The sequence below is a fragment of the Haematobia irritans genome, chromosome 1 (assembly GCF_050003625.1).
Source record: "Haematobia irritans isolate KBUSLIRL chromosome 1, ASM5000362v1, whole genome shotgun sequence".
In the NCBI taxonomy this organism is placed as follows: Eukaryota; Metazoa; Arthropoda; class Insecta; order Diptera; family Muscidae; genus Haematobia; species Haematobia irritans.
In genome coordinates this window covers 191,236,358-191,249,615 of record NC_134397.1, presented here as the reverse complement: position 1 = coordinate 191,249,615, position 13,258 = coordinate 191,236,358, and the positions used below count along the sequence as shown (strand labels likewise).

The window sequence follows — 13,258 nt, the reverse complement described above, 5'->3', positions numbered from 1 at the left end:
TGCTAGTGCGTATAAACTTCACACCAGTTATCCGTTTTTCCTTTAAATTTGCTTGTTTGTGGGTCCCCAGCACATTTGCCACTCGTGCCACAAATAGTCTACCAACTTAAAAACACGTATTTAGAAGTATATCAAAATATTATTTCTGTTAGGTTAGGTTAGGTTAGGTGGCAGCCCAATGTATCAGGTTCACTTAGACTATTTAGTCCATTGTGATACCACATTGGTGAACTTCTCTCTTATCACTGAGTTCCACATTGCAGTGAAACCACTTAGAGAAGCTTTGAAACCCTCAGAAATGTCACCAGCATTACTGAGGTGGGATAATCCACCGCTGAAAAACTTTTTGGTGTTCGGTCGAAGCAGGAATCGAACCCACGACCTTGTGTATGCAAGGCGGGCATGCTAATCATTGCACCACGGTGGCTCCCTTATTTCTGTAGAATTTCTGTAGAAAATTTATTTCTATAGAAAATTTTGTGAAAATTGTATTTCTATAGAAAATTTTGTCAAAATTTTATTTTTGTAGACAATTTTGTCAAAATTTTACTTCTATTGAAAATCTATTTTATTCCTATAGAAAATTTTGTCAAAATTTTATTTCTACACCCTCAAAAAAAAATCGCTTCTTTAACATATGTTCCAAACATATTTTGCAGGAAGCACATATATTATTGGATACTGCCGAAACATTAATATGTTTGTTTTATGTGAACATATCATATGTTTGGAAGCATTTTGAGCCCAAAAATATTATATGCTTGGAAGAATTTTTCCCAAAGACGATTGTGCTCATTGCCTAACATACTCGTAATTTTCACTTCCTCGAAATATTTTAGTTCTTGGCACCTTTTTCTGTAATACAAATAATGTTGAAGAAATTATTCACTTTTATAAATTTGTTTAAATTTTACCTTTCGCCTGCACGGAGAATCGAACCGAGGACTATACAGTTTGTAAGCCAACAAACTACCCACTGGACTACGTAGCTGTTATAGTCACCAGTAGATAATTATCGTTATAAGTTACATTTATATAGCATAGTTTGCAGCGCCCACGAGCCCATGCAAACATAACATTATTTAACAGAAACATACATTTGTTTGCCACGTGGACTCTCCCGTCAACTCTCCCGGTTTCCATCTCTATTTCTTTCTCTATACTCTCTCTGTCGCTTTGAATAAAATATCACAACATATGTATGTTTAGTCGAAATTTGTAAATTTATATATGTTTGCATTCACACATATGATTTTTATGAAACATTCATGCCCCAAACATAATATATTCTAACATATTAACATAGATGTCCCAAACATTTAGTGTTAGTTTAGGAACATTCCTTGTTTGCACTTAAATATATTGTGTTTTAAAATTGTGCCCGAAACACATTTTGTTTATATCGGAACATATGAAAAACATATTTATCTAAGAGTGTATAGAAAATTTTGTCAAAATTTTATTTCTATAGAAACCTTTGTTTCTATAGAAAAATTTCAATAGAAAACTTTCCAAAAGAAAGTTTTGTCAACATTTTATTTCTATAGAAAATTTTGTCAAAATTTTATTTCTATAGAAAATTTTGTCAAAATTTTATTTCTATAGAAAATTTTGTCAAAATTTTATTTTTATAGAAGATTTTGTCAAAATTTTATTTCTATTGAAAATTGTGTCAAAATTTTACTTCTATTGAAAAATTTTTCCTATAGAAAATTTTGTCAAAATTTTATTTCTATAGAAATTTTTTTCAAAATTTTATTCCTAAATATAGAACATTTTTTCAAAATTTTATTTCCGGAGAAAATTTTGTAAACATTTTGTTTCTATAGAAAGTTTTGTCAAATTTTTATTTCTATAGAAAATGTTGTCAACATTTTATTTCTATAGAAAATTTTATCAAAATTTTATTTCCATAGAAAATTTTGTCAAAATTTTATTTCTTTAGAAAAAAGAAAGAAAATGTTTGTACAAAGATTTATTTCGGCAAAAGTCCACTATCACAGACCTTTTTCGGAAGGTTCAAGTGTGGTTCACTTTGGGTTTGATAAACTACCAGAATTTGTTCTGAAAATTGGTTTATAGTTTTGCTGCAAGTAGAGGATGCTGATGAGGAATGTGGTAATTCCGAAACGTGCTTCCAAATAAATATGACAAACATTCTTTTCCTCTGTTGGTTAAGCTAGTCTTGTAGTTTAGTCAACGCAATGGTTTTTAAGCTGAGATCAAAACGATAAATAAAATTTTATTTCTATAGAAAATTTTGTCAAAATTTTATTTCTATAGACAATTTTGTCAAAATTTTATTTCTATTGAAAATTTTGTCAAAATTTTATTCCAATAGACAATTTTGTCAAAATTGTATTTCTATAGAAAATTTTGTCAAAATTTTATTTCTATAGAAAATTGTATATCTATAGAAAAGTCAAAATTTAATTCTATAGAAAATTTTGTCAAAATGTTATTTCTATAGAAAGTTTTGTCAAAAATTTATTTTTATAGAAAATGTTGTCAAATTTTTATTTCTATGGAAAATTTTGTCAAAATGTTATTTCTATAGAAAATTTTGTCAATATTTTATTCTATAGACATTTTTTTTAAATCTGGGGATAGGTTTATTTGGGGGCTATATATAATTATGGACCGATATGGATAATTTGTTTGCATGGTTGTTAGAGACAATATACTTACACCACGTACCAACCTTCAACCGGATCGGTTGAGGCCCCACAATCCAAATCTAGGGGTCGGTTTATATGGGGGGCTACACTTGAAAGTGGTCTGATGGTCGGATGGTATTGCAAATGGGCCATTTGCAATACCATCCGACCTACATTGATAACAACAACAACATGTGCTACAATCCAAATCTAGGGGTCGGTTTATATGGGGGCTATACTTGAGGTTCCACAATCCAAATCTAGGGGTCGGTTTATATGGGGGCTCTACTTGAAAGTTGTTTGATATGGCCCAGTTGCAATACCATCCGACCTACATCGAGCCACCGTAATGGTTAGCGCCTTGCAGACACAAGATCGTGGGTTCGATTCCTGCTTCGACCGAATTATCCGGTGAATTATCCCACCTCAGTAATGCTGGTGACATTTCTGAGGGTTTCAAAGCTTCTCTAATTGGTTTCACTGCAATGTGGAACGCCGTTCGGACTCGGCTATAAAAAGGAGGTCCCTTGTCATTGAGCTTAACATGGAACCGGGCAGCACTCAGTGATAAGAGAGAAGTTCCTGATATATCGGGCTGCCACCTAACCTAACCTAACCTAACCTACATCGATAACAACAACAACATGTGCCAAGTTTCAAGTAGATAGCTTATTTCGTTCGGAAGTTAGCGTGATTTCAACAGACGGACGGACGTAGCTATATCCATTCAGAATATCACCACGACCTAGAATATATATACTTTATGGGGTCTTAGAGCAATATTTCGATGTGTTACAAACGGAATGACAAAGTTATTATACCCCCCCATGGTGGAGGGTATAACAAGGGACCTCCTTTTTATAGCCGAGTCCTAACGACGTTTCACTTACTACTTAGAGAAGCTATAAAATACTCACAAATGTCATCAATATTACTGAGGGGGTATAATTCACCCCTGAAAAACTGGAAACTGCGGTTAAACCCACCACCTATGCCGCATTGCAGGCATGCTAGCCATTGCACTACCCATTGGCTCCCATTACAACATGTTTTCATTAACTAACACCGGTTATTTAAGCATACAATGGAATTTTGTCTGAGTAATGTATGTCAAATTCGATTTTCGTTACACCCTAATACCCTTGTATTTATGTCTATCTAGATATTGCCCTACTACAATGTCTATTGATTTACATATAAAGTAAATTTTATAAAATCTATTCCAGGAATATGATATGAATAATAAAATTGTTAATTACAAAAATGTTTGTTGTAGGCATATCAAAGTAATTTTTCCCCCTTTTCATGTGGTACCTATGGAAAAGGGTTAACCACACATAATTTTAGTAAATTTAATGAAAATACTTCAACCATATTTTGCTTTTCACAAATAGAGAGAATTTTCCATAAAATCTACTATATAATTAATATTTCATTAAAGTGGTATATTTGATATTCAGTTTGTTTGTTTGTCAAAGAATTTAGAAAAAGCAAACTACATTAAATAAAATTGTAGAGAAAGAGTTTTTTTGTGCAGTTGGTTTTATGATTATATTTAGTGGTAATAAACTTTACGAGTTTGTCTAAATTATGCAGTGTAAACTAATTGTTTATTTGTTGTTTTTTTTTTGTTTTTTGTTTATTGTAACTATTCATTAACCTTCATTATATGAGAAGTGTAGTCATACAAATTATCATTAATTATAATAAAAACTATAATGATGCTTGAACCATAAATGAGCAACAAAAAAAATATTGTTATTATTGATGATAAAATGACGTGATTTTATTATAAAAATATTATTTCTTTAATGTTTACAGCTTACATCACTATGCAATGAGGGCATAATACCCCTACGGAAAATGGGTCAACCCCAGAACCGGTACAGGGTTAGTCCCTGCTCACAGTTCTGGTCCAAGCGTATGGAATGGACCGGTCACTTTAACATGGGTTTGTCATTGGCTGGGAAAAATTACACTTTAGGACAAAACTCGGACTCATCCCAAAGGACACATCCTGGAACAACTTAGTATGACTACCCCTTAGACAACTGCTCATGAAACAGTCTGGGGCAAACTTTTAGGACCTTGCTTCCATCTGTATCGAAGGGAACCCCCATGCCGGGAGCCACCGTGGTGCAATGGTTAGCATGCCCGCCTCGCATATACAAGGTCGTAGGCTCGATTCCTGCTTCGACCGAACACCAAAGAGTTTTTCAGCTGTAGATTATCCCACACCTCAGTAATGCTGGTGACATTTCTGAGGGTTTCAAAGCTTCTCTAACTGGTTTCACTGCAATGTGGAACGCCGTTCGGGCTCGGCTATAAAAAGGAGGTCCTTTGTCATTGAGCTTAACATGGAATCGGTCAGCACTCAGTGATAAGAGAGAAGTTCACCAATGTGGTATCACAATGGACTGAATATTCTAAGTGAGCCTGATACATCGGGCTGCCACATAACCTAACCTAACCTAACCCCCATGGCCGACTTTTATAAAAGGAATGAAAAGTCCTCCGATTTTATTGATTATTGAGGTAGGGGAACTCTCCTTTGCAAGCTTTTTATATCATGCGCCACACTGTCGAAGAGCGTATTATAAGTTAGTCCATATGTTTGTAACACCCAGAAGGAGACCACATGGACACATGGTGTCTTTGGCAATAATGCTTAGGATCGGTTCTTGAGTCGATATAGGCATGTCCGGCCAGTCGTCTGTCTGTGAACACATTTTTGTAATCAAAGTCTAGTTCGCAGTTTAAGTCCAATGGACTTCAAATTTTGCACAAGTTTCTGTTTTGGGTCAGAATACAACCAGAGAATGAAGCCGACCTGATGGCGGCGGCTCACACTAAATGGTTGCCTCCGGCGACGGCTTGACGGCTAATCCATTATAAAATCAATTTGAAGTTATTCGAATGGTAATGAGATTATTTTTACATCCAATCTTACAAACAAATTTACTTTTCATTCAAATTTTCTAAGCTAAATTTTTTAAAAATTATTATAGCTGCTTGAAAATGATTGGTTGTGTTCAAAATTTTGAAAAAATACGACAATTATATATACATGGCGGAATATAATATATACAAATTTAATAAGATTTAGTTGCTAGCAACTAATTTTCTATACCCACAACCATTGAATGGTGATGGGGGTATAATAAGTTTGCCATTCCGTTTGTAACACATCGAAATATCTATTTCCGACTATATAAAGTATATATGTTCTTGATCATGGAGTAATTCAACAGACACGTCTTGTGTCTGCAGGCAGGTCAAGTTTGAAGATGGGCTATATCCGTTCAGGTTTCCATATGGTCCCCATATAAACCGACCTCCCGATTTGGGGTATTGGGCTTATAGAAACCGAAATTTGGAAATTTGAAATCTGGAAGTATTTTAGGACCGTAAACATGTGTGCCGAAAATGGTGAGAATCGGTCCATGTTTTGATACAGCTCCCATATAAACCGATCTACCGATTTTACTTCTTGGCGTCCTAAAATTTGTAGTTTTTATCAAATTTGCCTGAAATTGAAAATTTAGCGGTATTTTAGAACCATAAATACGTGTGCCGAAAATATTGTTTATCGGTCCATGTTTTGATATAGCTCCCATATAAACCGATCTACCGATTTTACTTCTGGGCCTTCTAAAATTCGCAGTTTTTATCAAATTTGCCTGAAATTGGAAATCTAGAGGTATTTTAGGACCACAAATACGTGTGCCGAAAATGTTGATTATCGGTCCATGTTTTAGTACAGCCCCCATATAGGCTGTTTTTCCGATTTTACTTCTTTAGCTTCTAGAATCCGTAATTTTTATCCAATTTGCCTGAAGTTGAAAATCTGGAGTTTTTAGGACTATAAATAGGTGTGCTGAATATATTGGGTATTGGTACAAGTTTTAATATAGCTCCCTTATAAATCGGTTCTCCGATTTGGGGTCTACATTCTAGAACCTCTATACAGACTGATTTCACTTCTTGAGGGTATAGAAGGCACACTGATCATGAAAATAGCTTGAAACTGAATGCAAAATTGTCAGATTTTACTTCTCGTTATCATTTAAATAATTGGCGTAAAATCTACAGATTTTAGATTTAAAATCAATTCGTTATTTCATCATTTTCTTGACACTTACAGGGTATGTTTATGATTCCTCTAAAACTCAAAAAAAATGTACTTATAAATCCAGAATCTGATCTATTCTTCATAGGTAGAATTTTTAACTGTATCTTTGAAAAGTGTACTGGTTGAACAGATCTGCTAGGGAGAATATTTGTCATAAAACCCCCTGAAATTCTATACATTAGCAAGTAACCCGCTACGACGAATAGTTTTCAAAGGAAACTATTACATTTGATTCATGGTGGTGGGTACTTAAGATTCGGCCCTGCCGAACTTACTGCTTTATATACTTGTTCTGATTTAAATCAATATTTTTGATAAATTGGCGGCTAAATTTGAGTCGACATATTCGGCGGCGGCATCGACTGGCAAAAAATGGTCGGCGGCGAATGAAATTAGCGGTACGACTCGGCGGCCAAGAGATTTTGTAGAAGTCAAAAAAATTTTTGGCAATAAAAACCTCTATGTATGGAACCCAACAAACATGAAGGATTTGAGATGGTATCGAAAACGTTGATCCACAAAGTGGACAGGGCATAGAATAGAAATAGTTGACCACGCCTGACTTTAGTCTTTCCTTACTTGTTTTAAATAGTGAAAATATCAAATTTCAAATATTTACTTGAAATTTACTCGCAACGTGGGGAGGTTAGGAAAGCTATACAGGGTTTCTGATTTTTCGACATTTGATAGGGGAAGGGAACCTCCCCTTTTCCAGAATTTCATTTTTAAAGGATAACGAAATACATATGTATATAAACTCCTCCAATTTCGTTTTACAAGGCTTTTGGGAAAGGTTATGAAATAAGTATACGATATCTTATTTTGCGATATATGGTCGAACCTTTACAGGAAAGAATAGTTTTCTTTTCTGGTGAACGAAATCGATAAACGAAGATTTTTTTGACATTTATAAATGTTCTTTGAGAGTATATAATAATTATTATAGACATCGCTTGCCATAAATTAGGGTTTATTGGCTTTCATAGAAAATACTTTAAGAAAAAGGAGAATTTCGATTGGGTAAAATTTCGTTCCGAAGGAATGTATCCTATATAAGAAATCTGAGATTAACTTTTTGATATTTGCACGGGAAGGGAATCTCCCTCTTCCCAGCTTTTTTTATGTAAAAATTAAAAAATTTTTACAATTTACAAAAAAAAAAAAATACAAGTATATATGACCGTAAGTTCGGCCAGGTCGAATCTTATGTACCCTCCACCATGGATAACGTAGAAACTTCTACGAAAGACTGTCATCCACAATCGAATTAATTGGGTTGTGGTATCTTAAATCATTTTCTAAATTGTGAGTTAGTCCATACGTGGTATATATCAGACAATCTATACGTGGTATATATTAGACGATATGGACTTTTGCACGGTACGTAGGGAGCCAACATTGAAATATGGGGGTCGCTTATATGGGGGCTATATACAATTATGAACTTGATATAGACCAATTTTTGTGTGATTGGGGATCGATTTATCTGAGGACTATATATAACTATAGACCGATATGGACCTAGTTAGGCATGGTTGTTAACGGTCATATACTAGCACAATGTACCAAATTTCAACTGACTCGGATAAAATTTGCTCCTCCAAGAGGCTCCAAAACCAAATCTCGGGATCGGTTTATATCGGGGCTATATATGATTATGGACTGATATGGACCACGATTTGTTAAATATCATATACTACCACCACGTACCAAATTTCAACCAGATCGGATGAATTTTGCTTCTCCAAAAGGCACCGGAGGTCAAATCTAGGGATCGGTTTATATGGGGGTTATATATAATTATAGACTGATATAAACCAATTCATGCATGGTTGTTGGATATCATATACTAACATCACCTACCAAATTTCAACCGAATCGGATGAATTTTACTCTTCCATGGGGCTCCCGAGGTCAAATCTGGGGATCGGTTTATATGGGGGCTATATATAACTATGGACACAATTTTGCATGGGTGTTTGAGGCCATATATTAAAACCACGTACCAAATATCGACTGAACCAGATGAATTTTGGAGGACCACAAGAGTCTGGTGATCGGTTTATATGGGGGCTATATATAATTATGCACCAATGTGGACCATGGTCATTTGAGACCATATACTAACACCATGTACCAAATTTTAGCCAGATCGAATGAAATTTGCTTCTCTTAGAGGCTCCGCAAGCTCAATCGGGGGATCGGTTTATATGGGGGCTATATATAATTATTGACCAATGTGGACCAATTTTTGCGTGGTCATTGGAGACCATATACTAACACCATGTACCAAGTTTTAGCCGGATCGGATGAAATTTGCTTCTCTTAGGGGCCTCGCAAGCCAAATCGGGGGATCGGTTTATATGGGGGCTATATATAATTATGGACCGATGTGGACCAATTTTTGCATGGTTGTTAGAGACCATATACTAACACCATGTACCAAATTTCAGCCGGATCGGATGAAATTTGCTTCTCTTAGAGGCCTCGCAAGCCAAATTTTGGGGTCCGTTTATATGGGGGCTATACGTAAAAGTGGACCGATATGGCCCATTTGCAATACCATCCGACCTACATCAATAACAACTACTTGTACCAAGTTTCAAGTTGATAGCATGTTTCGTTCGAAAGTTAGCGTGATTTCAACAGACGGACGGACGGACATGCTCAGATCGACTCAGAATTTCACCACGACCCAGAATATATATACTGTATGGGGTCTTAGAGCAATATTTCAATGTGTTACAAACGGAACGACAAAGTTAATATACCCCCATCCTAGGGTGGAGGGTATGAAAACCGAAAATGTATGGTCCAGCGACTGGAATACTGTACTAAGTTTTAAAATATTTTGGTGACGAGGAGCCATCCCCTCCGGAAATAAAAAATGTCGTTTTATCAAAATTTGGAAAATTTACCTTTTTCAAAATTTTATAAGGGGCTAAAAACGCATCATTTCACCTTGAGTATTCGACTATTTATGATAAAAAGTTTATTATTCTGAAAGACAATTTTCGACTATTCCTGCTTTGTTCATCAAAACTATTCAGTATTTCATTTTTTGAAGGGATTTCACTTTTCCTCACATTCGCATGTATTCCTATGGAAATCCAAGTTTCTTCGATTTGTTTAAAGGATACCATTAAGGAAACCATGTGATGAAATAGGAGTATTTCATGGTGGTGGGTTCTAAAGACATGGTCCGGCCTATAAGCCAATTGTCATCTAAATATCCACAATTGGAGTTTACAAAAGAAAAACCAACGACAGAATCACTTTATATGATATGAAAAATTGCATGCTATTTTTTTATTACTTTATATGACTGACATTCATGGCAATTACTAGCTAGCATTGTTGATTTTTCACTTACCTGATCTGCCAACTGATATTGTCTGTACGGCTGTTGTCGCTGACAACGTTTTATCTGTGGGTAATGCTGCAGGCGGCACAGGCAATGGACTTACTGTAGATGTGGTGGTTAAATCACAGCATTCCCGTTCGGGAAATTCACTACAACGGACCAAATGTAAGGCTCCAAATATAACGAACCATATACTCAGGCAACAGGAGAGAATTTTTAAGTTTTTTATTTTAAAGCGGGTCATGATGATAGCAACAGCAACAGAGGCGACGACAACGGCAACGGCGTAGGCGAGGCCAGTGACAAAGAATTCAAGAAAAGCCCAAGCAATGCTGGTAACGTCAACAATTCACCACCACCCACAACAACGTCCAAAATAAGGACACTATGGCTGATGGGGTAATGATGACGGTGGTGTTTAAAGTTAAAGTTGATCCTTGAGTTTCAGGACCCACGCTATGCTGATGTGGCTGGTATGGAGTCGTTGTTATTGGTTGTGTTACTGGTATTGTTGTTATGGTGATTACAATGTTGCTGACTATGTTGTTAGTACTCGTCTTATAGTTCTTGTTGTTGTTCTTGATGTTGACTATGTTTTCCTTTTATAAATATTTACTTTGCTTCCTGTTTCTCCTTCGCTCCTCACCTTCTCTATCTCCCTCTCTGTTTTGATGTCTGTATTGTCACTTGAGTATTTGTTGGTATTGAAAGGATATTCAGAATTTTCTTCTTCTCAGTACCCCCTTCACCAACAACCAAATACAAAAATCCTTTTGCCAAGAGAGCGGGACTAACACAATCATGTAACACAAGATTGAACAAAACCAAAAAAATCTCGCTGAGCCCAAAGTTTATTTTGTATATTTTTACTAAAGAGATTTTCTTGTTGTTTTTTTATTATTATTGTCCTGGATGTGTATATATTTTCTTTTTTAGTTTTTGTGATTTTTCTGTTGATGCCAGCTAGCCCCACTCAAAGTTTACTTTTCTTTTAAGATGATTGCTGGTGATAGCAGACTGTCACACCGTCGCCTATGGTAAAATGTTCCCTTGTGCTACATAAGCTTGGTGTTACCTGGTGGGTTTAACAAATCCATGATATTGTTATTTAACATCCATTGTTGTTGTTGGAGAATTTTATCACTGTATCGCTCTAAGAAATTTTCTAAAATTGTAAGGAAAAACAAAGGAAAATCACGTTCAATTTAAGTTTTTCATTGCTTTAAAGTGGAAATTTTTGCAAGTACGACCATAACCATCACGTGTCGGTTCGTCGATTCGTTGATATCCGTTGAAAGAGATCCATTTGGTGTTGCTGTTGCTACAACTGGCTAAAGGTGATTGTGCTATGAGTAGAGATGTCAGTTGCGAGTAGAAGGTTGGTTCAATGTCCAAATTATTTATACTGCATATTATTACAATATTTAGTCGAGTTTATTGGACAGGAAGACTAGGGGTATTGATATTATTAAGTTACTGAAAAGAAAATGCCAGATTCCAATCTCGCAAGTCTAACTATACACATGTTTCAGTGTTGGCCACTACACATTTCCATAGCCTTTAGTAGGAGCTGGCCGGGTGAGATGATTTAATTTGGGTCATTTTATGTTAATTCCTTATGAAATTCACATACGAGAATTATTTTTCCTACATTGAACCATTTTTTCACCAACACTGTGCATCATTTTTTCATATAATTTTTTTTTTCGTTTTGGAAGAATTTTTGATATCTCCAAAAAACGATGAGACATTTTGCGAGAGAATGAAGAAACGTTTTACGAACAAAATGTATTTCTAGGGAATCCAGATTTTCTGTGGGGCTTAAATAATCACTAACATTTTTGACATGAAAATTGAGTAAACCTATTTTGATTTAATTTATGTTTGTCATTCCAAAGCCGTTCAATATCATGCTCTTCAAATGAAGGCAATACAGTTTAATTCAACTTAAAATTATTACTATTCAATGCAATTACAAGGAGTTAAATTTAAATGAATGTAATTCAAAGCATTCAGCCTGTCCTTTCTGAAATTGAACCCTATGCAATAAAGTTTGATTTAATGCAGCTCAATTCAAGTCGGTGTAAACTACATATAGGAGAATGCTGAACACAGAACTTGGTTTTTGCTCTTATATCTTTGTAATACCAACAATGTAGAAGAAATTATACGATTTTATAATTTTTTTACATTTTTTACCTTTCGCCTGGACGGAGAATCGAACCGCGGACCATGCACTTTGTAAGCCAACATACTAACCACTGAGCTATGTACCTGTTATGGTCATCAATAGATAATTATCCATATAAGTTATATTTATATAGCATAGCTTGTGGCGCCCACGAACCGAATAACATAGTTTACTTAACAGAAACAAACATTTAGTTTGGCACCGTGGAGCAGTGGTTGCTAAGTCCGATTTGCATGCCAAGGGTCGTGGGTTCGATCCCTGCTTCGACCAAAGTTTTTTTTTTTTGTTTTTTTTTTACATATATTCCAGATATGTTCGGAAGATTCCGAAAAAATGTTCAACATTGCATTGTAGTATATTAAATTTTGAACTGTAAAATGTGTCTTATTAAAGACCTAAAGTCAGAAAAGAACAGTGTTTGATATAAACGAAATGGACTGTGTTGATGTTTCAAAAATAACTTTTTTTTGTTGAAAAAATAAAAATTTTGTAACAAACGATTTTTTTGGTGATTTTCGAAGCAATTCAAAAAACTCTAACAAAAGAAAAACGTTTTCGGTACACGTTATCCAAACGTTTTTTTTCTTTGCGTGTATATTATTATACCCTCCACCATAGATAGGATGGGGTGTATATTAACTTTGTCATTCCGTTTGTAACAAATCGAAATATTGTGTAAGACCCCATAAAAAATATATATTCTGGGTCGTGGTGAAATTCTGAGTCGATCTAAGCATGTCCGTCCGTCCGTCCGTCTGTTGAAATCACGTTAACTTCCGAACGAAACAAGCTATCGACTTGAAACTTGACAGAAATAGTTGTTATTGATGTAGGTCAGATGGTATTGTAAATGGGCCATAGTGGACCACTTTTACGTATAGCCCACATACACTGAAAAAACAGTGAACCCACCA

The 13,258-nt window shown here is 35.1% G+C and overlaps 1 protein-coding gene across 1 annotated transcript in view; it reads right to left on the bottom strand.

The window, feature by feature from the left end:
• Nucleotides 1–11,312, bottom strand: part of LOC142222297 (uncharacterized) — a gene marked incomplete at its 3' end in the record, with an annotated part of 354,669 nt that extends 343,357 nt beyond the window's left edge. The window contains 1 exon segment of the mRNA XM_075292344.1: nucleotides 10,163–11,312. Within this exon segment, the coding sequence (XP_075148459.1) occupies nucleotides 10,163–10,397 (235 nt within the window).
• Between the last annotated feature and the right edge of the window lie 1,946 nt (nucleotides 11,313–13,258).